Raw genomic sequence first — 24,736 nt, 5'->3', positions numbered from 1 at the left:
AGTATTAATGGTTCCCTTCACCTATTTTATGACCTAATTTGGAATAGTTTATTCAGGACAGTCATCATCTGAGCTGGTGACCCAGATCCTCTGGGCTCAGCTTATTTTCTTGCTTCAGACATGTTCACATTGGAGGCCCATGTCAGGGAAGCATGAGGTCCTGCTCATCTGTACGTCTTCCCTGTGATGAGCTCCCTGACTCAAGGACCTCATCTCTGCCTCCTTACACCTCCAAGATCTAATGGCTGTATCTGGCTCACAGTTGGTAGTAAAATCAAAGTTTGATGAACGGGGAACATTGTAGCTCATCCTTAGCCTCTTTTTCTAGAATGGGCAACTTCTTACCATCTCTCAAGCGTTTCACCTGTTAACATGAGGTCATGGCAGTCTAATGACTTAGGGCACGATAGGATTCTTATTTTGTAATATCCTTTTGGTTTATGAATTGACAACTCAAATCTGACCAAAAATTTTTTTTGCCCATTTTAGCCTATCTCTGCTGATCTCAGTGACAGTGAAGCATCGTCCAACAATGGCTTGGTGGAAACAAGCAGGATTTCAGAGCAATGTGAGTGCAGTAGTCTGTTCTGTTCAATCCCATCCCATCTGAATGGAACAGGAACGACTCTGTAGTGCCTTACAGCAGCGGGGTCCCTTCCTGAGCACCCGTTTATCTTTTCTTAAAGCTCCCCTGTGCTCGTGCTTCTTTGGGGCTCCCAAACACAGAGTCTGATGCACAGAGTCTGATGCTGAATTTGCTGACAGTGCTTGGTAGTTGGGAATCCACAGACATCAGGAAGCTAGTTTTCAGATTCTTTCCACTGAATAATTTTTAACAAAATATGTAAAAATTCTTTATGGCATGTAAATGTCAGTGCCATCGGCTTGCAGGGATAGGGGAACCTGGACCACCTGCTGCCACTGCTGTCTTCTGCCTTCCGCGCCCGTCCTAGACGGCACCACATGGCGGTAGCTCTCTGCCCTGCAAATCCAGCTTCGGCCTCAGGATACTTGTCAACATGCTATTACAGTAGCCGCTGTCACACTGTGTGAACTGGCATGATCAAAGTACTCATTTGCTGGGGTTGCCATGACAAAGTACTACAAACTGGGGGGGCTAAACAATAGAAATGTACTGTCTCATAATTCTGGAGGCAGGAAGTCCAAGATCAAGGTTTCTGCAGGGCTGATTTTTCCTGAGGCCTCTCTCCTCGGCTAGATGGCTGGGCTGTCTTCTCCCAGTGTTTTCACGTAGTCTTCTCTCTGTACTTGCTTGTGCCTTCATCTCTTCTTATAAGGACACCATTTTAACTTAACTACCTCTTTAAAGACTCTCTCTCCAAACACAGTTGCATTCTTAGACATTAGGGGTTAGGAATTCAACATAGGAATTTGAAGGATACACAATTCAGCCCATAACCACCACTAACTGAAATCTGTTTGCCATCCCCCTTGCTCTGACCATGAAGTTAAGTGATTAATTGCTAACAACCATGTAAGCGCTAAGCACTTAGGTCAGCGGTTCTCAACCTGGGGGCCGCGACCCCTTTGGGGGTCGAGTGACCCTTTCACAGGGGTCCCCTAAGACCATCAGAAAACACATATTTCCGATGGTCTTAGGAACCGAGATACCGCTGCTCTATCCGTCTCCAGGCGGGTCTGCCCACGTGCAGATACACCCACACACAACATGAAGAACTGTATTAAAGAGTCGCGGCCTTAGAAAGGTTCAGAACCACTGACTTAGGTTCTTCTGGACTCTTAGGATCATCAGTCCTTCCATCCATCTTGTGCCTCGTTCTCTGCTGGGTTTTGTAGTCCTGCTCACTTCCCCTTTGTGATCTGAACTCACAGAAGTACATGTGGTCCCTCAGAAGACCTGCTGTCAGGCAGTGCTGCAGCCACTATTCAAACCCTATCCCAGATTCTCTTTGGGACTTCCTGTCCGTGTCTGCTATACATTTTTGTGGCCACCAAGTGATGGAAACCCGTCACCTTTTGAGGGTAGATTGCTTTTTTTTTTTTTTTATCCTCACCCGAGGACATTTTTTGTTCAGATAGAGTAGGAGGGAGAGAGAGAGAGAGAGAAACATCGATGTGAAAGGGACACATCGAGTGGCTGCCACCCGCATGATCAACCAGGGCTGGGGACAAACTGCAACCAAGGTACATGCCCTTAGCGGGAACCGAACCCGGGTCTCTCGGGACCGCAGGCTGATGCTCTAACCGCTGAGCCAAACCGGCCAGGGCGGTAGATTGCATTTTTATTTATTTATTAAATTGTAGTAAAATATACATTGTGCAAAATTAACCATTTTTTATTGTACAGTCCAGTGACAACCATCGCTGCCATCCATCTCTGGGACTTTTTATATCTTGCAAAACTGAAACTCTACTCATTAAACACTAACTCTCCATTCACTCCTCCTCTTGTCCCTGACAACTCATAGTCTGTGGTAGATGGAGTTTTTAGAAACCACCCAACATCTTTCGAAACCATGAGCAATGAATGTGATGGATAAGCTAGCAGGGATAATCTAAACATTAAATACATTTTGAGATTTTCCAGGGAGACTCAGACTGGAAAGGGTATGGACAGCAGCTTGGAGCAAGTGATGTTGCCGTTTGGGGTCGTTGCATTCAGTGACTCTGTCAAAGAAGGGTGGTCAAGTCAGAGTTCTAGAGATTGGGCATACTATGTCATCACTTTGTCATAATAGTCTGTATTTCTGTATTTCCATGTTATCTTCCGAGAGTTCAGGTTGTATCCAAAAATCAACATCTCTTTGTACTTATTTGCACAGAAAATAGTCATTGGATTTTAATTTCATATTTTTCTAGAATCTGTGAGGAATATGCCCCAAGGGGAAACGTTGGCTTTCATTCTTAAGGGCGTGCTCCAGCATAAAAACTGAAGTTGGTGTTTGGGGCACTTCCTTTCTTGTGAACGCTGAGAGCTTCAGCCCCAGTCTGAGTAGAAGTTAGTGAGGACGACCTTGGTCTCCTGGGTGTTACACAAGAACTGAGGAGGCAGAGCTACCCTCCATGAGTGGGTGTGGAGTGGGACCTAGGAAGATAGGGCTTCGGCTTAGCCAAACAGAGAATCAGATCAGACCACAATAGTGTGAGGTAGGACTAACTCAGGGTCTGTTATTTCTAACAAAACATGCCATGTGTCCTTGACGGTTTTTAATTTTTAGGCTGAAGACTTCTGTGTAGTCATGATTGTTTTGAGCCATGTGGGCCAGTTTTATGAAAAACCACAAAATTTGGAGTTTGGGTTGTAGATGCATTTTTTATATATTTTATATACTTATATATATTTTATATATTTTAAATAATATCACTAGAATAAAATATGAGCTATTATGGCATTCTCTCCATATTTTAGGTAAAGATGGCGTATCTTCTGGTAATGCTGAATGTACCCTCATGAGAAGAGGTGGGAAAATCGTACGGGATGTCATGGATTTGGGTGTCTGTACCAGAGAGAAACTGGCCCATGTTAGAGTTTGCAAAACAGGTACTCAGTCTTCATGTTACTTACTTTTTTAATGTCACCAAATCTTGCTTAAGGAGTTTTAATTTATAGATCTAAATAAATGAGTTCATATGCTGACATTTAAAAGATATTTATTGAATATCTGCTATATTCAAGGCATTATCTAGATACCAGTTGTTTTAGCCTTCATTCTCTTTATTATTAATAGAAATAGTAACACTTTCCCCAAAGTGACATTTTACTTGTTGAAAGATTTTCTCCTGGCAATTGGGATAGGAGTTAAAAAGATGTTTTGTCTCTTTCCCAACCCTTTTTCTATATGGGAATAATAATGTTCTGGACGTCAGCCGAAAAAGAAAGATGCTGCCTTTTTCTGGAATTCTTAACCCAGATTCCAGGCTCACCCCTGCAATTGCTCCCAGAAGTGTGGGCATATGCATTTCCAGGGAAGTAGGTCTGTTGTTTTCACTGGATTCTCCAAAGGCTTTGTGACTCCTTCCCAAAAGTCAAGACTCCCTGATGTAAGTCGGTCTTTTTCAGACTTTTTCAAACTGTGCAGCAAAATAAGAAATAGATATATTGTCATCCAGCAATACACACACGCAACTGAAACAAGGTATCATGAAACAGTGTTTGCCCCACCTGTGCGCAAAGCACTCTGGCTCACTTCTGTTGTGTTCTAGTCTTTTCATGAGACACCTGGTGCTTTCATAACTGTAGCACTAATGGGTCGTGATTAGTTTGCCAATACTGGTGTAAATGACCCCAGCTCAGCCGTTCTAGAATGACTTCTCTTTGTCCATTAATATGAGCAGCTAAAATACGCTGTCATTTCCTCAGGATCTGGAAGAACAAAAGAAAGTTTTTGTTTCATTAAAATAGCACAATAATCCTAACAGATTTATACCACAAACAGAAGCTGAGGAAATACTCAGGCACACGTGATACTTTTTCTTTCTTACTACCCTAGGGGCTCATGTTTCCACTTCCTCCATGAGAAAAACAAAATAGTGCCTATTTGATACAATTCATCTTCCCCGAATCTCAGGGATTGGTAGAGCCATCTAGCCACTGATGGAACTGTTTCTGAATTATTTTTTATTTTATTTTACTTTTTTATCCTCACCCAAGGACATTTTTTGATATTTTTGTTGAGATAGAGTGGGTGGGAGGGAGAAAGAAAAAGAGAGAAACATCGATGTGAAAGGGACACATTGAGTGGTTGCCACCCACATGACCCAACCAGGGCCAGGGACAAACTGCAACCAAGGCACGTGCCCTTAGTGGGAACTGAATCCAGGTCTCTCCAAACCGCAGGCCAACATTCTAACCACTGAGCCAAACAGGCCAGGGCTGTTTCTGAATTATTAGAAGTATGGTTAACTTGATTATCTGGATTTCCAAGAGATTAGGGGTTGTATTCACAGTAAGAACTGGACATTTTCTTTATAATCTGAGAGCAGTATCATTTCAGAGCAGTGTCCTAAAATATTTGTTGACTTCATTTGAATTGCACAGAATCAGAGCTTTGGAAGGGTCCTAGGGTAGCTGCTTCTGTTCTCCCAGGGACAAGAATGTCAGGTCTGCTCTTATGTTCTTGTTTTACACAGAATCCCTTTTTATTTATTTATTTATTTATTTATTTGTTTGTTTGTTTGTTTGTTTGTTTGTTTGTTTGTTTTTGTTACAGATGTTTCTCATTTTTCCCCCATTGACATCTTCCTCCCCTTCCCTACCACCCCATCCCCAGCTTTGTTGTCTATGTTTATTGGTCATGCATACATGCCTGTAAGTTCTGTGGTTTATCTCTTCTTCCCCCAAAACCCCCTCCTCTGAAGCTTGTCAGTCTGTACCCCACCTCTCTGTCTCTGGGTTAATTTCGTTCAACAGTTTGTTTAGTTCATTATATTCCACAAATAAGTGAGATCATGTGATATTTGTCTTTCTCTGGTTGGCTTGTTTCGCTTAGCATAATACTCTCCAGGTCCTTCCATGCCATCTCAAAGGATAAGAGATCTTTCTTTCTTACAGCTGCATAGTACTCCATTGTGTACATGTACCACAGCTTTTTAATCCACTCATCTACTGATGGACACTTGGGTTGTTTCCAGATCTTAGCTATTGTAAATAGTGCCGCTTTGAACATAGGGGTGCATATATTCTTTCTGATTGGTGCTTCAGGTTTTTAGGGTATATTCCTAGAAGTGGGATCACTGGGTCAAATGTCAGTTCAATTTTTAACTTTTTGAGGTAACACCATAGTGTTTTCCACAGTGGCTGCACAAGTCTGCATTCCCACCAGCAGTGTACTAGAGTCCCCTTTTCTCCACACCCTCACCAACACCTATTTGATGATTTGTTGATGGCAGCCATTCTGACAGGTGTGAGGTGATACCTCATAGTTGTTTTAATTTGCATCTCTCTGATTATTAGTGATGTTGAGCATTTCTTCATATGTCTCTTGGCCATTTGTATGTCCTTTTTGGAGAGGTGTCTATTTAGGTCCTGTGCCCATTTTTTAATTGGGTTCTTTGTCTTCTTTTTGTTGAGTTGTATGAGCACTCTATATATTTTGGAAATTAACCCCTTATCTGATGCATCATTGCCAATTATGGTCTCCCATATGTAGTAGGATCCCTTTCCATTTTGACGGTTGTTTCTTTTGCTGTGCAGAAGCTTTTGAGTTTGATGTAGTCCCATGTGTTCATTTTTTCCTTTGTTTCTCTTGCCTTAGGTGTTGTATCAGTGAAAATTCTGCTGCATATGCTATCTGAGATTTTGTTGCCTACATTTTCTTCTAGAATTTTTATGGATTCACAAGTTACATTTAAGTCTTTTATCCATTTTGAGTTTATTGTCGTGTAGGGTGTAAGCTTGTGTTCTAGCTTCATTTTTTTTGCAAGTAGCTATCCAATTTTCCCAACACCACTTATTTAAGAGACTGTCTTGACTCTTGCCACCTTTGTCAAATATTAATTGAGCATATTGTCTTCGGTCCATTTCTGGGTTCTCTATTCTGTTCCATTGATCTATCTTATCTGCCTGTTCTTGTGCCAGTACCAGGCTCTTTTGACTATAGTGGCTTTGTAGTATATCCTGAAATCTGATCATGTGATGCCTCCTACTTTGTTCTTGTTTTTCAAGATTGCTGTGGCTATTCAGGGTCTTTTTTGGTTCCATATAAACTTTTGGAGTGTTTGTTCTAGTTCTGTGAAGTATGTCATTGGTATTTTGATGGGGATTGCATTGAATCTGTAGATTGCTTTGGGTAGTATGGACATTTTAATGATGTTAATTCTTCCAATTCATGAACAAGGTATATGCTTCCACTTTTTTATATCTTCCTTTATTTCTTTTTTCAATGACCTATAGCTTTCTGTGAAGCGATCCTTTACTTCTTTGGTTAAGTTTATTCCTAAGTATCTTAATTTTTTTGCTGCAATGATAAATGGGATTGTTTTTTAGTTTCTGTCTCTCTGATTTCATCATTGGTGTATAAGAATGCCATTGATTTCTTGACATTAATTTTGTATCCTGCTACTTTGCCAAATTCATTTATTAGGTCTGGTAGATTTTTGATGGAGTCTTTAGGGTTTTCTACAGAATCCCTTTTTAATTCCCAGATGTATATTTATAGGACTTTGTAAATGCTATCAGGCTACAGGTTATTAGAGTTCCTCTTGTGTCACTGAACAAGAATCCTGGCTTTACAGCAACAACTATGCATATGGAAATACTTTTTAAAAAAATGATGTGATTAATATTAACATGGTGTGATATTTTTGTTAAAAAAAAGTTTTTTTATCTGTTTTCCCTCAGGTTCCAGTGGAATACCTGTGAAGCTGGTCACAAATCTCTTCAGTTTAGATCTGCCCCAGGACTGGAAGCTATACCAGTATCATGTGGCGTACATGCCCGATTTGGAATCTAGAAGCATGAGAATTGCTTTGCTTTACAGTCATAAGGAATTTTCCAACAAAGCAAAAGCATTTGATGGTGTCATCCTTTTTCTCTCACAGAAGCTGGAAGAAAAGGTACAGTACGGTTGCCTTATCATCCATGCGCGTGCGCATACAGTTATGCTCATTCATATATATTTATGAGGTTAGCTGATTCTCATCATAGTTGAAAGGTGTGTTTCACTCCTTTCCTCTTTCCTATTCCATGTCTGAGAACAAAAAGATTTCCTAATTAAGACCTCTTAAGTAATTGATTTCTTAATTAAGAAGCTAATGGTCTGGTATTTTAAAAATAACAGCTGCTTTTTCAACAATTTTTTTTTTTTTTTTAGGTCCTTGAAATAGGCATCCTTTTAAAACTTTTCCCAAAATAGGCAACACCTTAAGAAACACCTATAGCTTTATGGCTTTGAATTTACTCTTTCCTTTTTGTTAATCCTCACCTGAAGATATTTTTTCCATTGATTTTTAGAGAGAGTAGAAGGGAGAGAGGGAGAGACAGAGAGAAACATTGATGTGTGCACATCAGTTGGTTGCCTCCTGCACACAGGGGCAGAGACGAATCGAAACCCAGGTATGTGCCCTTGGCTGGAAATTGAACCCATGACCCTTCAGTTCAGGGGCCTGAGCTCTAACCACTGAGCACACTGGCCAGCACGAGTGAATTTATTTTTGGGGTTTTTTTTGCTCCTGCACAGTTGTGCCCAGGTATATATCAATCTCTGATTCTAAGACTGTCATTTATTTCATGACTTGTCCTATCTTACGAAATATGAGTTATTGATATCAATGTTGAAGATATGTTTTATTTTTTATTTATTTTATTTTATTTTGGTACGTGCCCCTAGTGGGAATCAAACCTGGGTCTCTCTGGTCCGCAGGCCAACGCTCCAACCTCTGAGCCAAACCAGCCAGGGCCTGAAGATATGTTTTAATTGTGTGACCATTGCATGATCCATTTTTTTATACTGTCAACATTTTCAGTCCTAAACAAACTTATTGGTATTGAAGCTTTTATCAGATGCTTTATTCTAAAGCAATATTAAAATCACTACAGGGGAAAAAAAACAATTTCTGTATGAAAAATTAAAACGGAGCATTGGATTAAAATTTTATACTTTTATCCCTTGGAAAGCTTAATCCTTTAGTTCAGAGTTTTGAACAGAATGGTATCAATAGCATACATTTCTAGAGTCCATGTAAATCTTAGTGAATTTCCTCAAGGAACACGTGTCTGAGCACTCCTGGGGCCTTGATCATTTTGTGAGATCCTGAGATGTGTGGGCGCTGCTTGAGTGCTTATTTCATCTGGATGTAGACCTTTATAATTATATCATATGATTAAATTCAAGGGCTTGAAAAACCTGTACATTTAGAAACATTTTTGTTCATCTTCAGTTCTTACTGATCCCTCAGTATTTTGTCTTATGACCGGGTGTTGATAGCATGCTAATATGGCCTCTCATATTTGAATGACATATTTCAAGTGTATTGTTACCATTTAAGATCATTTTGCCTATAGATACATTTGTAGTAATAATTTGGAAATTTAGATATATTAAAATTATTATATACCTCTCACCCCCTGAATGATTGAGCTTACTTAATGTACCTAACCAAAGTGGAGAAATTTTACTATGCAGATGCTAGGAATAAGTTAATATTATTCACTTCTCATTCACAATGAGCATGTGGTATGGGCCACACACCTTCTTATTGTCGGGGATGGAATCTAATGAAGAGGCGGGTGAGTGAATAGATAGTAAAAACATGGTGCGACAAATCAGGCCTGTTGATGTCATTTCTCAGACTCAGGTGATACTAGGTTTAGACAAAAGTGTGTTGTCTTATTCCTTATCAACATGTGACCTGCCACCCAATGACAGCGAAAACACAGTAAAAATAAAGTGTCCTAATGAAGATATTACTATTCTCACCCTTTGATTCTGGTCTTAATTGACTCAGGCTAAATTCCGCACTCCCATCCATCCCTTACACACTCCACAGGATGACGAGAGTAGTCGAAAGAGCTCCTCCACTAATTCATTCTTCGTGCTCCCAAATAGTGCAGTTCTAGAAGTCCCTTTCTGCTACCTCCTGGCCTTCTCTGTCTCTCAGATCCCATCGGCGCATCTGTGGCCGTGATCAAGGTTCCTGTCACTGGTCACAGCCGTTTGCCACTCTCATGCATTCACTCCACACTTAGAAAGAGCCTACTGTGTACCTGGAAGGGTGCTGCTCACCCTGGAGGAAACAAGGATCGATAAGGAAAGGCTCTTGTTGTCGAAAGGTTTTCCATTTAGTACCGAAGTTCTTTACAAACAAATTCAGTGCAAGGTAGAATGAAATAAATGCCATGATAACAATGAGCAGTTTTATTGTGCTAACATTCACGGAGCCCTTCCTAGGTGTTAGGTACTGTGCTTGGTTGTCCTCAGATTAGCCCAGCTCATCTCCCTGGGGTTGAGCAGATCTGTACCTGGTGTCACACCCACCAGGTTACATTTGTTGAGCATTGAGTCTGCTCCTTCCGTGCTTGATTTCATTTAATCTTCTCCTCATCCCTGGAGCCTCAGAGAGGCTAGGCGTTCTGCCTGCGGTCTTCGGTCTTCGTACGGAGCTGGAGGAGAGGAAGGGTCGTTCCCGCAGGACACTTCAGAGGGAGTGCAGATTAATTCATTGTTTGGGTAGGACTTGGATCGGTGTGGGAGGGTGGTGATGGTGGTGGTGAATTCTTAGACAGAAGGACCAGAAGGAGGAAGGGCACAATTTGGGGAAGTGAGGAGCCTGTTTCAGGAACTTCTGACAGTTCGGGGTTAGCCAGGAAGGACTGGAAGTTGTGATTCAGAAGGCAGGGAGAGCTGGAGTGTCCTGTTGAGGAATAGAGACTGTCCTCCATGGCCACTGAGGCCACTGAGAGGGAGTTTTTATGGGAACTGTGTTCAGTTAGTTACTCTGATCACATCTACTGAATCATTGACCAGAGAAAGTGGGGAAATTATTGATAAAGTATCACTGGAACCCTGGCCGGTTTGGCTTAGCAGTTAGAGCATCGGTCCGTGGTCCAGAGAGACCCGGGTTCGGTTCTGGCTAAGGGCATGTGCCTCGGCTGTGGTTTGTCCCTGGCCCTGATTGGGGTCGTGTGGGAGGCGGCCGCTCAGTGTGTCCCTTTCACGTCGATGTTTCTCCCCCCCCCCACACACACTCTATCTGAACAAAAATGGAAAAATGTCCTTGGTGAGGATTTAAAAAAAAGGTGTCACTGGAAATATTTGGGTGGGACATCAGAAAGGCTTGGAAAAAGGTACCAAGCGCTGCTACATAAGGATAAGATCCATGAATGGTCTCATTTAATCGGCACAGCCATGGACTCATTTCCACTTTAAAGTGGGGAAGGTCATAAAGAGTTGGAGGAATTTGCTCCATATCACACAGGCTGCAAGAGGCAGAGGACCAGGGTCTGTCCAGTTCCAAATTGAGGCTCATAAGCTCTGTGGTAAATGAATGGTACTGGAACAGCTGAAGCAGATTAGAGACCTTGCTGGTGTAGAAGTGCTGAGACTTGCCAACCCACGAGATGGCTGATGGCGGAAGGGAGTGAAAACTCTCTCGGATGCTGGCAGCCAGGGACAGGAGGGTGCGGGGTCCAGCAACAAAGGAAGCAAGGAGGAGTTGGAGTGTGGTAGCGGAGATGCAGGAGGTGCTGTTGAGTTTGCTCCTAGTGCTGTTAGGAATGCAGTTCCTAGATTGAGGTCTCTCTGGGGACCATCTGCTGCTCCCACCCCAGCCACTCACTCCAACATCCTTTGTTGTCTTAATTCTTTGTCCCGAAATCTCTGCGGCAGTGTGAGAGCCCCTCATCTCTCCTGGCTGCTGGACTTCTCCCAGATGTTGATGAACTCTTTCTGCCTCTCTCCACCTCTGCTTTCTCTACAATTTTACCTGAAGCAGGACGTCATCTCAGTGACATATTTCAGCTTCTGGGGAAGGACCTGCTCCACTTTGTTTCCATACATTGAGCCATTCCTACCTTACATTGTTGGTTCAACCTAAAAGTGGTTAAAACTACACTTTAACCATAGAAAACCAGGGTAAAATACATAAATGCTTGCTAATGAACTGATCTCTTCTAATTCCATACGCTTCTGAAAAATCCTTGATCATTGATTTTTATTGGCTGATTTGTTCATTCTTTTGTTCCTAAAAGCTGTACAGAGCTCTGTCTGGTCTAAGGAGCTTTAAATTTAGTTGGCGTAGAAACCTATTCATGCATTCATTTTATTGTTAGAATGTTGCTCCAGATTCTAAGAACCCTAGAGATTTCTCTAGGCCTTTCAAAATCAATAAAGTCAGATGTCCTATCTGTTTAAATGTCCACCACCTTCTTCTCTTTCCCCACATTTACTTCCCTTCTTGTCTATCCCCTGTCCTTTGCTTTCTTACTCTCTTCTTCTCTGCTCTGCTCTTTTATGAATAAACTTGAGGGGCTGTACTCTGAAATTCATGAACCCAGGGTGGACAGGATAGGCTTCTGGAGATCCAAGAACCCCCTGAAAATGGGCACATTATGTACATCATAGTAGTCTATACATATGTGACCTTTTCTTGGGAGAATGTCTGTAACTTTTAACAGACTCTCAAAGTAATCTTTCTCATCTCCCCCTCCCCAAATCAAGAACTACTACCCTTGAATTCTCTTTAGATTGAATCTTTGAACCCTCTGTCTGCTTTTGATACTCCATTAAGAAGTTACAGAGTGGAGATGTGTTGCTTTCTAGAATTAGCAAGATACAGAGTCAATAACCCTTCCAAACATAATGCGCTGATTACATTATTACTCACGTGGTTAACACCTGCAGCTTTGTTGTGGTTGATGTGTATTAGATTGTGATGGCTTCATCACACCCACGTTCTGCACCCGTGGGGGTAGTCTGTAGCGTGCATACCAAGTACTCCTTTCCCAGGTCACAGAGTTGTCAAGTGAAACTCGAAGAGGCGAGACTGTGAAGATGACTGTCACTCTGACGGCCGAGCTGCCAGCAAGCTCCCCTGTGTGCATCCAGGTCTTCAGCATCATTTTCAAAAAGTAAGGGGCCATAAATGAGAATTTAATTCAGGCTAAGGATGCCTTTCAACATAGAGCCTGGGTACTACGATTATCAACCGTTTTGTAGGCAATATGCCAGCAACAGTGCCATCCCCAGGGCACTTGTTCACGTCCTTTCACTTCCTTGTGCAGGAATGGGCACCGAGGTGCATCGCAGTCTCCACCTGGCATTACTCGTTATCATCAGGTTCTATCTGAGTTCAGACCAAGGACTCAAGGGTTGTGATGTCTCTGTGGTAGCGAGAGAGTGCCTTTTTCTCTCCTCCTTTTCTGTACCCTGTACCTCCTCCTCTCCTCTGAAAAGCTGGGTATGTCTGGGCTAGTACCAAAGGATTTGTTTTTCTCCTAGTTGATTGCTTTTAGTGTAAAAGGCCATCATCATCTGCTGTCTGCTGTCACTCGGGGCGGAGGGAGGTGGTGACTGAGCTTTTCAGTGTTCTCCGAAGGGATGCGGATCATGTACTTCAGAGTCAACTTGGGGGTTGGGTCGGACATGATCAAATGCAGAATTCCTACTCCTCAGTGAACCCAGGGAAGAGAATTTCATGGGTGGGATCCGAAAATCCACATTTTTAGCAAGCTCAGCAGGGGGCACGTGGGCACACAAAAGCATGCAAAGCCCTGTTCATGCTGCGGGTGTGGGTCAGTAAGGTGGTCGGAACTCCGGGCAGGGTGATGGTGGGAGTTTGGGTTTAGCTGAGTAGGGCACATGAAGGGACTTCCCGGCGTAGATACATTATTTTCTCAGCTCATCAGACTTCTGGCCCATTATATTTAGATCTTGCCTGGGCTTCGGTTCAGTGCTGCGTATCGCCCCCCAGAAGCCAGTCTTGCGTGTCTTCCTGAGAGGGGACTGTTTTAAGCCAGCTAACATTTCAGAGGTGCTTTGCAGTTAGAAAGCTTGTGTTCGCTCCTCACTGGAGTGCCCTGAAGCAGGTACTGTGAAAACCCCCATTTCACAGATGAGGAGGCTGAGGCTCAGTGACCTTTGGAGCTAAAATCACGCAGTTGGAGCCCCTGTTTTCTGACTTCAAACCCTTACGACCCCGCATGTGCTGGGCAGCCTCGGAGCAGTGATGTGTCAGATCCCAAAGGCGACCAGGATTAGTGGCCGAAGAGGCACCCGTGTTATTTGGTAGCACCTGGACAGCTAAGCAGCCTTTTTAGAAACATCCTCTTCATCCCCAAATAGGGGAGAGGCCAGAGAGCCTTCAGATGTGGTTTGCCTCCCTCCACCCACGCTAACCAGGCCACTCCACCATCGTAATTGTTTAAGTGACCGCACACCTACTACAGTGAAACCCAGACACATAAAAATAACTTGTCACTCTCAAATACCAAGTGATCGTTCTTGTATATACACTCATATGTGTAGTTAGTATCTGAACCTCCCAGTGATATAAGAATAAGAGATCTGTATTTTTACATACTTTTATTGTTATGTTCAGGATGGGTACAAACTTAGAATTACACTGAGATTCACTGGTGTTTACCAAAAAGTAAAAAAACATATATACTTGCAGGATCTTAAAAAAATTGTCCATGTACCAAATTGGACGGAACTTCTACAAGCCTTCAGAGCCCGTGGAAATTCCCCAGCACAAGTAGGTTTGTTTATGTTTTCTGTTTCTCTGAAATTGTTGTAATGTGAGCACCATGACTTATGATGCAATATTACACTGTTATGCCGCCTATGAGAGATTCTGCGGTATGAAAAGTAACAGATTTTTTAAAATTTTCAGTTTTTTTATGGAATAGGGAGTGTCAATGTGAAACAGCAGCCAGTTTTCCTCGATTAGTGTGCTGGCTCATTATCATAAATCTTAGAAGGGATTCAGAAACTGAGTTTTCTGTGTGTGACAAGTAATAACGAAAGCAGAATAAGCTATACTATCTCATACCACTTAATTGGTGTTCCGTTTTCTTGCTGGCAGGAAGTTAGCACAGCCAGGGAGGTTGATAGGAAAATATTGGGTAGGCAGAGGTCAGGAAGCCAAGTAAACTACCTAGTGAAAGATAGACTGTGAAGAACACGTGCGGAATTTTCACCCTAAACTGGGAAGTGGATGCTGCAGAGAAAGTGCTCAGTTGTGTCTCAAACTGGTTGCCACTCAGCTGTCCAAAATATTCGGCCAAGCTAAAGACAGGCAACCAGCAGCCCAAAGACAGGAATGCAAACAGAGGGGGAGGTGCATAAAGGTGGGAAATGAGGGCAGGGGGTTGGGCCTTCTGGCCGCTGGAGGAGAAGCTGGGGCTTTGCAATATGTTAACTCCACGTGTCCCAGTGGTCTACGTAGAGCGTGCTGTTCGTCCCTGTCACTTATCATTCCACCTGGAATAGAAATTCACAGGTCCGGCGTGTCCTGCGCTGGAGTGGGGGAAGGCTGGCTTAGCATCACAATGAATGAAGTAGGCAAGATATAAACTGAAATGATTAAAAAAAAAAAATTGTCTATTATTTCATGCCATTTTTGCACCTTTTCTTATTCAAGACTCCGGTATAACATGCCTACGTGTGGAAAGGAGCTGTAGCCTCTGCTGGATTCTTTTGGGTGTCTGTACAGACCACATTTATTTCTTAATCTCACTGTGAAGGCCTCCCTGGCTTCACCGCTGGGTCCGCGTGCTTTTCTGAGCACAGACGTTTGCACGCTGTGGTTCTCCATAACATTTCAGTCCTTCCTTCGGCTCAACCAGGGGCAGTTCTGTCCCCCAGGGGACATTTGAGAATCCAGTCCAAACGTCAGCAGTGTCAAGACTGAGAAGCCCTGCTCTGCAGGAATATATTTCATCTTAAATGCATAGTTAAAGGCACTCCAGCTGGAAATATCGAAAGTTTTTAGTCAGGAACTGGAAGAAATTAGACTAAAGAAGAAATTATTTTATAAAATCTATAGAATGAGAATGTCAGATCACTATTTAAAAATGTTTATTGTACTCTGGCTGGTTTGGTTCAGCGGTTAGAGCGTTCGCCTGCGGTCCAGAGAGACCCGGGTTCGGTTCCCGCTAAGGGCACGTACCTCGGTTGCAGTTTGTCCCCGGCCCTGGTTGGGTCATGCGGGTGGCGGCCACTCGATGTGTCCCTTTCACGTCGATGTTTCTCTCTCTCTCTCTCTCTCTCTTTCTTTCTCTCCCTCCTACTCTATCTGAACAAAAAATGGAAGAGTGTCCTTGGGTGAGGATAAAAAAATAAATAAGTAAAATAAAAATGTTTACTGTGTTTCTAATATAACTTGTTAATGTTTATTTTTTTAAGGTTGTCCCTTTGGCCTGGGTTTGCCATTTCTGTGTCATACTTTGAAAACAAGCTCCTGTTCAGTGCTAATGTGAGTTATAAAATCCTCCGGAATGAGACTGTTCTGGAATTCATGACTGGCCTCTGCTACCAAACTGGCATGTCCGGCTTTACCCAGATGTGTGAAAAAGAGCTGATTGGGCTCATTGTCCTTACAAGGTAAACACCTGCTTTTAGATAAACTTTCCCCAGAGAAAGAATGGTTTATGGTATTCAGGAACTGGAGTGCATCAAGGTGTTCCCGGGCAGGGAGCTGGGCAGCCTGTAATGGGTGGGTTCTTGACTACGTGCAGGAAAGATTTCAAAACACAAGCCCAGGTGATTTTCGAGAGGATGTTTATTAAAGCTGAGGACAGTGAAACAAGGAAGGGCCTCTGGTGGAAGAAGCAACAGGAGAGCCAGGGCGGGGCTGCTTTGGCTCACTGGGAGTCAGAGCAAAGGGGGCCTTGGGGACAGGCTCAGGCGGGTAACCCAGGACAAGCTGCCACTCACTGCCCATTGCTCCCTGGGTCTCAAATCTCATGGGGTCCCTTAGAGTTTAGGAGGTGCATGCCTGAGAGGGAAGAAGGGGGGTAGGGGGAGGGTTGGGCTTGCTTCTGGGAGGGAGAGCACACCCTGGGTCTTTTCTGAGGGTTTTAAAGGCTGGGAGTTTAGGGGAGGATCTCAATAGAATATTCACCAGCTTTATGCTGATGGACCAAAATGAGATTTAGTCTCTCAACTTCATCTGTCCTTGGGTATGGTTGGCAAGCGCCACTAAATGACAGTCTGCTCTCTGTCTCTCTGAGTAGAGTTGTTATTGGGGAAGTTGGGGTATCATCTTCCCCACTGAATGCTGGGGGTGGTATACTTCTGATATCTCTAGAAAAACAATTTCCTGAGACTTGCATGGGAGAATGAGTGATTTTTATTTACATGGAATTACATCCTTTGGTTTCCAAAGTCCCATTTCCTTTAGACCAGTCCTAGAAGAAGTGTAGCTGGGGTTTCAGTAGAGCTAGAAGCAAAGTCAGTGCCCAGAGTTTCCTTACCATGTTGCAGCCTGGTCCAGTTCAGCATCAGGCTAGTTAATTCATTGTGTAGGGGGTCTACATGGCCATAGGCCATTTGGGCCAATGCAGGGGAACAGGAGTATGAGAGACCCGAAAGTCAGGAACCAAGAGAGACCAAGAGAGCAAACTTCTTTGTTCAGGGAATTAAGTATCCCAGATCTTCCCATGCTTGCAATGGCCACGTGCATTCTGGCCAGTGACCTCTGTTCCCAGGTGTGACCGACAGCAAGCACCTTTGCTAATGCCCCCAAGTGTACTGGGCATGAGTCTATCTGCCGCCCTGTCCAGTCCCTTCCCCCAGCGACCTCCCTGGGGAGTGTAAATCTTTAGCTTCCTGGTGAAACTGCCCAAACAACATGCCTGTGTTTGGCCTTCCCTTTGCTCCTTTCCTGTTATTAACAGCGAGGTAAGTTAGTGTCATCAGGGTGCTTTAAGCTATTTACCCTCTAGTTGGGAAGGAACGTGTAAATCATTTACTCTTTAGTGTCCTTGGTTGGGGAAAATGGGATTTTGAGGCTTACCAGATGGCTGTAAATGACTTGGCTGTTAACTATCTGTCTAGTTTCCCTGTTCCATTTGTCTTGGCTCACTAGCCTGTCTCAGCGGTATTGACCTGACCACGGATCTGATCACTTTGCTCCCCGGTTCAGAGGACCTAGCTGTTCTCAGTTGTCCAGAGTTCAGACTTCTCGAGTGGTGTTCTGGACTGTCCCCGGTCTGACGTGGGCCCGGGTTACCTCTTGCTGCACCCCCACCCCAGTAGTCTGCAGTTTGCTGCCTCTGTGCCTCTGCCTGGATTTCCTACCCCTAGTTCTGCCTGTTAAACTCCCACTTCCACGAAGCCCAGCTCAGACACCCTGCTTCTCTGAAGCCTGCACCTGTCCACTCAGTCACAAGTACCCAGTGCTTTCCCCGTGCGGCTCACAGAGCACGTGGCTTACAGCTGTCTCTACTGTCATTTATTTCATTTAATGGCCGTATGGGATAGGACATCAAGCCCGAGTCATCTTCTCTATGAGGATGAGGTCTTTAAGGCGAGACCTTTCAAGCCTCCAGGTTGGTCTATGTATAATTTGCCCTCAGGCACATTGAACTGAATTGCACACGGCAGGTGAGGTGGCTTCCTGAGCACCGAGAGGTCACCACGTGCTGCTCGTCCCCAGCGCTTCTTGTAGAGGACCTGCTGGCCTTCTCCAGGCCTGGCTTCGGATTTCCACTGAACGTCGTTTCTCTGGTTCAGAGCACAGAGGTGCGCTGGTTAGTTCCACACCGCCTGGTGTGGGAAGGCTGCCTTCTTTTCCTACCTTGATCCTCACCTGGTTTGTTACACTGATTTAAAGTCACCAACAAGGTACCAAGAGCCCTGGAGAAAGAAACCTGAAGAGGATGTTTCTGTCCGAAGGCTGGGGCGGCACCGTGAGCCACACAGCCTGAAAGGGACAAAGAGCTTAGAACAGCGGTTCTCAACCTGGGGGTTGCGTCCCCTTTGGGGGTCGAACGACCCTTTCACAGGGGTCACCTAAGACCATCAGAAAACACATGTTTCCAATGGCGATTCGTAACAGTAGCAAAATTACAGTTTATGAAGTAGCAACGAAAATAATTTTATGTTGGGGGTCACCACAACATGAGGAGCTGTATTAAAGGGTCGCGGCATTAGGAAGGGTGAGGACCACTGGCTTAGAGTGATCTTAGAGGATCCGATTTGCATTTTTGCCCGGGGCCCGTGCTAGGGGGAGATAGAGCAGCACACCGAACCAGGTGGTTGACCAGCCCTCTTTCTGTGTGTGTGTTTTTAATCTTTTATCAGAAAAGCTACCTGGGGGCTCAGAAAAGTCTGAGGGACACAAGAAGCTGATGGGAAAGTTCTGAACAACGGTTTGTTCCAACATTTAAGAATGATTCACCCAAAATCAGAGGGTCTGTCAGTGAGAAAAACAGTTTGTGGTCTAATCACTTTCCTACCAGTTTTGTTGAGATACAGAGGTCTTCCTATAGACTGAAGAGTTGATTATTACTCTTCTCAGATAAGAGTTGATAATTAAAAATTTTTTTAATTGATTTTTTAGAGAGAGAGAGAGAAACATCGATGAGAGAGGGGTACAGTGATCAGCTGCCTCCTGCCCGCTCCCTCCTGGGGATCAAGCCCACAACCCGGGCATGTGCCCTGATCCAGAATTGAACCCCGACCTCGCAGTCCATGGGAAGAGACTCAAGCCACTGAGCCACACCAGCTGGGCTAAATTTTTTAAAAGTGACTATTCATGTGTTACTCTTTTTCATCATTTCTGAAATTTTGGAGTCTAATGCTTTGAATTAAAAATGTAGTGAAATTGCTGCTTATCTTGTATGATTAGGAAAAAAAATCAAGGTTTCTTGCCTTCACCAGATACAATAACAGAACCTACCGCATCGATGATATTGACTGGTCGGTGAAGCCCACGCACTCCTTCCAGAAGCGGGACGGCACTGAGATCCGCTATGTGGATTACTACCAGCAGGTAGGGCTTCCCCTTCTTCCTCATCCCCCTTCCTCTGAGCTCAGAGACGGCTCCCTGTTCCTGTCCAAGTCCGACAGGTTCCTCCAATTGTCAGGCTGAGTCTGCCTCCAGGAGAATTGTCTGACTTGTCCCTTCGCCTCCATCCCTGCATCCTTAGCTTGGCCCAGACCCTCATCCTGTCTCCTGTTGTCCTTCCTGTAGGCTGAGTAATCTCCCTTAGAAGCATATGTATCTGAAAATGTCATTTCCCTGCTTAAAATGGCTCCCTAATGCCTGAGGAGCCAGATCTAAGCTCCTGGGCATAGTTTCCTAAGCCCTTCATAATAAGACCCCTCCCTGCCTCTTGAGCCTCTTTTCTTACCACTCCGGTTTCCTTCACGTGTTCTGTGGCCACTTCCCGGTGCTTTTCCACACACGTTGCTGCCTCTTCCTGGTCACCCCTTCACAGCCAGTAAATATCCTTCAGTATTCAGCTCAGCTGTCCACTCATAGGGGAGCCTCGTGAACCTCCCCCAGGACCCCTCCCTGCACTTAGCTGCAGCACATTATTATGGGCAGGCTGTGAATGGTCTGACTCCCCTTCTGGGCTTGAGCTCCTTGTTTCTGGACACCCAGGGCTAGCACAGTGACTTGCATGTCGCAGATGCTTAAACATTTGCTGATGGGATCTCCTGCTGCGTTTGGAAGCTTGATTCGCAATGACCATAATTACTCCTGCCCCACCTCCACAGGCTTCTTCTCTTTAACGTACAGTCATATTCCAGAGAGCTTGAAAAATCTCACAAATGTTTTTTTAAAAAAACAAAAAAGGCAAAGCAAACACCCTTCCTTGTCTTTCCTGCGCCTTCAAGAAAAAGTTATCTACTTTGCCTCCTTAGCTGACTTCTTTAGAAAGTCATCGACATTAGCTCCAAGCACTTCTTCAGTTCTTCCTTCCTGAAGCCTGCGCAGTCTGGGGTCTGGTTTGGTTGTTATGGAAATGTTACTGGACAGGGACTGGGCCCCCTGAGTGGTCTGCCCAGGGCCAGCCGGTAGCGTGTGGACTCTTGACGTTTCGCAGGAAAGATTTCACAGTGCGAGTCCAGGTGATTTGGAGAGTATGTTTATTAGGGCTGAGGTCGTGGAATGAAGGAAGGGCGAGGATGGAAGGAGCAACGGGAGAGCCTAGCTGGAGCTGTTTGGCGTCTCGGAAATGTTCAGGGAAGGAGTGCGCCTGGCGCTTCCGTTGGCGGCAGGGAGAACGGCACCGGGGGCAGTACTGCCGGGGCCGACTGGACCTGGGTCAGCAACCTCCGTACTTGAGTTCTGGCTAAGAAGGAATTCAGAGCCAAGACTCATGCTAGACGAAAACATTTATTTATAAAGTCACAGAGGTAGAAGAAGTAATTTGTAGAAGAAATGGGCTTAGGAAACAAGTTAGAGAGGCAAAGGAAGGGGCCTTAGAGCTTAAGAGTGAGGAAGGTCGCCTGGCTGGTGTGGCTCAGTGGATTGAGCATCATCCCATGGACTGAGAGGTTCTGTTCCAATTCCTGGTCAGGGCACACGCCCGAGTTTTGGGCTCGATCCCCAGTAGGGGGAGTGCAAGAGGCATCCAATCGATGTTTCTCTCACATCGATGTTTCTATCTCTCTCTCCCTTCCTCTCTCTCTTAAAAAAAAAATCAATGAAAACATATTAAAAAAAAAAAAAAAGAAGTGGGGAAAATCAAGGTGACATACCTCGAGGAACGGGGAGGGGTTGGAGGAAGGAGAAGGTTCAGACATGTTCCCAGGAGCGAGAGTGTACTGGGTCCTTGGTCCTAAGGGTTTTAAGGGTGGAGATTTTAGGGGAGGCCCCAGGGGAAGATCTCAGTAGAACACTCAGCAACTTTCCAGGTGTGTCCTTTCGGGGTCCTGGTCAGCACTGATTGATTGGTCCACACCAGGACAAGGGGTCATTGTTCAGTAGGGCTGGTCCCGAGGTCAGCGTGGCATCGCTTCATCTGGTTTTGCTGCCTTTCTGGGCCTGGAGCTGAGGTACAACTGAGGCCTAGGTGTTATCCCCAGGGAGGAAAGGTCAGGGGTCTAAACTGCATGACCAGCAATATGAAAGGTTGGGGGTCCACACCACATGACCAGCGAGATGCTAGGGGAGGAGAAGTCACCGTGGGGATGAGGTCCCACCTACAGTTGTCCTTTGCTAGGCCCCTGGGGCTTTACAGCCTGTGACCTTCTGTACCCGGCCCATTGTCCTTGCTCTGCTCATGTCTGTCTAACTGCCTGACACACTTTGGCTCACTGAGAAATAAGTCGGTGAAAGAAGTGAGCTTTAGCTGGAAAGTCAGAGGAAAGAGGGCCTCGCACGTTGGGGGGATAAGCCTGGCCTGAGCTGCTGCTGCCTGCTGCTCCCTGGTTGCCAGTCCCCGGGGACCCACAGACGGGAGAGCAGAGCTGGGGGTGCTCTAGCAAGAGTGGGCCGTGGCTCCTTTATTCGGAGCTTTTCATCGTTCTTTGGTTGGCAGGGATCCTCGGGGAGGCCTCAGGAGGGTCTCAACAGGATATGCACTAGCTTTCCAGGTTTGTCCCTTGATGTATTGATTCATCAAAATATTCGTATAGAGAGGTCAGGGTTATTTTCTGATTTATTTTCAAAGACTCATTGAAGAGGGACTGGGGCCGAGGCCCGTCTGACCCGGACGGTCTGGAATGTATAAACCATTTGATCTTAAGCGTCCTTCGTTAGAAAGACAAAACCTTGTGATTCATCGGCTGGCTGTACATTGCTGAAATTGTTTGGCCTTGTTTAATGATTTTGTGTCAATTTCCGTTATTCTGCTTGTCAAGGAGTTTCCCTAGCTTCTTACTAACCAGCCTCAGCAATAGCTCTTTAAAGGGCAAGTTCACTTACTGTTCTCATCCTACTGGGCCTTTGGTGGCATTCGACACTGGTGACCACTCCCACCTGGCTGACCTGGCAGCCTGGACTCGGGGGGCACATCCCTGGTGGTTCTCCGTGAGGGTTCAGATTGCTTTTTTTCTCAGCCTCTTTTGACGTTTTACCCCATTTTTCCCGCAAACCTTAAATGCTATTCACCGCGGTTCCCTCATAGAGGACTTTTTCTTCATATTTTGACACCTCTCAAATACAGTATTTTTTGCGTTGCCCTCATTTCTAAATTACATACTCATCTCTATTTTCAGACCATATTTGCATGAGTATCCTGCAGGCATCTCAGACTAACATAATTCATCCTAAACTCATGGTCTCTCTCCCTTCTGTTTCTCCCGGGGACTTCTGCCCCTCAGGAAACCATTTCGTTCCCTTGCTCGCTTCACCCTCGCCTCCTCCTTGGGTTGTCACCAAGATGGGTGCTGCCTTTTCTATATTGAACCCCCGCCCCTCCCCAGCCCTCTTCACTCCCTCAATGCAGACCCTCTCACGGATTCCCGTCCGGGGGATCTTGGTCACCCTCACTGCGGTCCGTCATCCTCCCTGCCACCAGAGCTTCCTGAAACACTGCCCAGAACTGGGGTCGAGAGATAGCTCTGGAAGAAGGTGGTCCTGGCAGAGCTGTGCAGCCTTGGGCAAGCCAGGGGCGTGTCGTCTGTAAGAGGGAGGCATCTGCCTGCCTTCATGGTGCAGTGTGAACTCTGAGCAAGATGATAGCACACGGAGCACTTGGCCCGGTGCCTGCACACGGCGAGCACTGGGTACATGGTGCAGACCCCGCCCCCTGTCCCCCGCCTCCCCGCTTCATCTCTAGCATCACCCAGTTTGGTCCGCTCAGCTTTAGCCTCATCCCCACACCCCACCACACGCCCCACGCGCTCTCGCCCAGCCCACCTGCGTCAGTGCTCCTCAGCTCTTGCCCGTGTTCACCAGACATGTGCCTGAAGCCACACTGTACCTTTCTCCTTCACCACCGGGGAAGGCCTAGCTTCAGGAGCAGTGCGCCTCGCTGGAGTCCTCTCCCACGCGGCCTCCTGTTAGTCACAGTCTGTAAGCTCGTGTGTCACACCTCGTACTGGTGCCTGGAGGTGCATCTTGGGCATGGAATGTGCGCCAAAGTGCTTGTTAGACACAAAGTGTGTGCCACATTTGGGTTTCGTCTCTGTGTAGTTACGTTGATCTTCTTTGAGCAGATGATTTCAGGACCTGTGACATTCTGAAAAGGGAATACTTGTAAAATCCCACTCACGTTCTTTGAAGTGAGCTATGTTCGCTACGTGTATGTTGTAATTAGGGAGAAGCAGAAACAAAATTGTGCCTCTTCCTAGAATGTCCTCCTCTCTGTCCCGGAAAGGAACACTGAATTGTTATGTAGTCCACTTTCAAAGTGGAAGACATGTTGATATTGACCTGTATATTTCTCCACTTTATTTTATCATGAAAAATATTTTCAAATGCTAAGAAAATCGGGGCACCCTGGCTGGTTTGGCTCAGCGGTTGGAGCATCAGCCTGAAGACCAAAGAGTTGCGGGTTCAATTTTGGTCAAGGGCACGTACCTCGGTTGTGGTTCATCCCTGGCCCTGGTTGAGGTTGTGCGGGAGGCAACCAATCAGTGTGTCTCTCACATCGATGTTTCTCTCGCTTTCTCCCACCCTCCCTTCCACTCTATCTAAAGATAAATGGAAAAAATAGCCTCAGGTGAGGATTAAAAGAAATTTGGAGCAAGGAAGAGGGTAAAGTTCACCTTATGACATAGCATGGCTGGGAGAATTCCTGGCCATGCTCCGGGTAAACAGAACACTTCCTCTCCCCCCCCCCCCAAAAAAAATGAGAAGATTAAAACAACAACAACAACAACAAAAAACAGAACAAACAACACACACACAGAGGAAATACTCTCTTCCTGGAACATGCCCCAGCTTCGCTCGACTTGTTACTCAGGAGTCCTTATACCCTCCATACATTCTTCAGGGTGCTCTCTGGACTCTGCCTCCTTCACGAAGCCTTCCTTGGTTTAAGAGCCATAAACTCTTTCCCTGCCACCCTCAGCCCCAGTACTCAGGGGTGTAACAAGCAGAGGTCCCCAAGTTTTCAGCAATAAGTCCTGGCTGTTCTAATGTCCTGTTATGGGGCCTTGGGAAAGTTGTTTCATTTCTTACGGTGTTTCCTCATCCATGAAGGGGATGATGATAATATCTGCCTCGTAGGTTTGTTAAGGTTAAATGAGGAAAAATAGAATTGCTCAGTATATCATTCTTTGTGCTTCTCATTTACCTTGCTTTATAGATGACTACCCACTGCAGGTCCTGGAACATAGCAGGCACAAGATGTGTCCTAAGTTAATGAAATCACAGGAGAACTCTTCCTTCTGCAAAGCATCTCCAAGCTTTG

General features: G+C 45.2%; 1 protein-coding gene across 6 annotated transcripts in view; it reads left to right on the top strand.

Annotated features, from left to right (window-relative positions):
• PIWIL4 (piwi like RNA-mediated gene silencing 4) overlaps positions 1-24,736 on the top strand; it is a 59,796-nt gene that overhangs the window by 12,328 nt on the left and 22,732 nt on the right. For 4 of the 6 annotated variants that reach the window (XR_004959256.1, XM_036258884.1, XM_036258883.1 and 1 more), the window contains exons 2-8: positions 490-568; positions 3,392-3,523; positions 7,322-7,536; positions 12,426-12,547; positions 14,092-14,172; positions 15,825-16,022; positions 19,305-19,416. Coding sequence is in view for 5 of the 6 variants with exons in the window: in XM_036258884.1 (XP_036114777.1) it covers positions 3,433-3,523; positions 7,322-7,536; positions 12,426-12,547; positions 14,092-14,172; positions 15,825-16,022; positions 19,305-19,416 (819 nt within the window). In the remaining variant the exon portion in view is untranslated. Of the gene's footprint in view, positions 1-489; positions 569-3,391; positions 3,524-7,321; positions 7,537-12,425; positions 12,548-14,091; positions 14,173-14,941; positions 14,978-15,824; positions 16,023-19,304; positions 19,417-24,736 lie in introns of those variants that run through there. The other 2 variants (XM_036258885.1, XM_036258887.1) reach the window with 2 other exon arrangements.

Source organism: Molossus molossus, unplaced genomic scaffold (genome assembly GCF_014108415.1).
Source record: "Molossus molossus isolate mMolMol1 unplaced genomic scaffold, mMolMol1.p scaffold_m16_p_13, whole genome shotgun sequence".
In the NCBI taxonomy this organism is placed as follows: Eukaryota; Metazoa; Chordata; class Mammalia; order Chiroptera; family Molossidae; genus Molossus; species Molossus molossus.
Note: the sequence above shows the minus strand (reverse complement) of the source record. Positions and strands in the feature narration are given on the sequence as shown.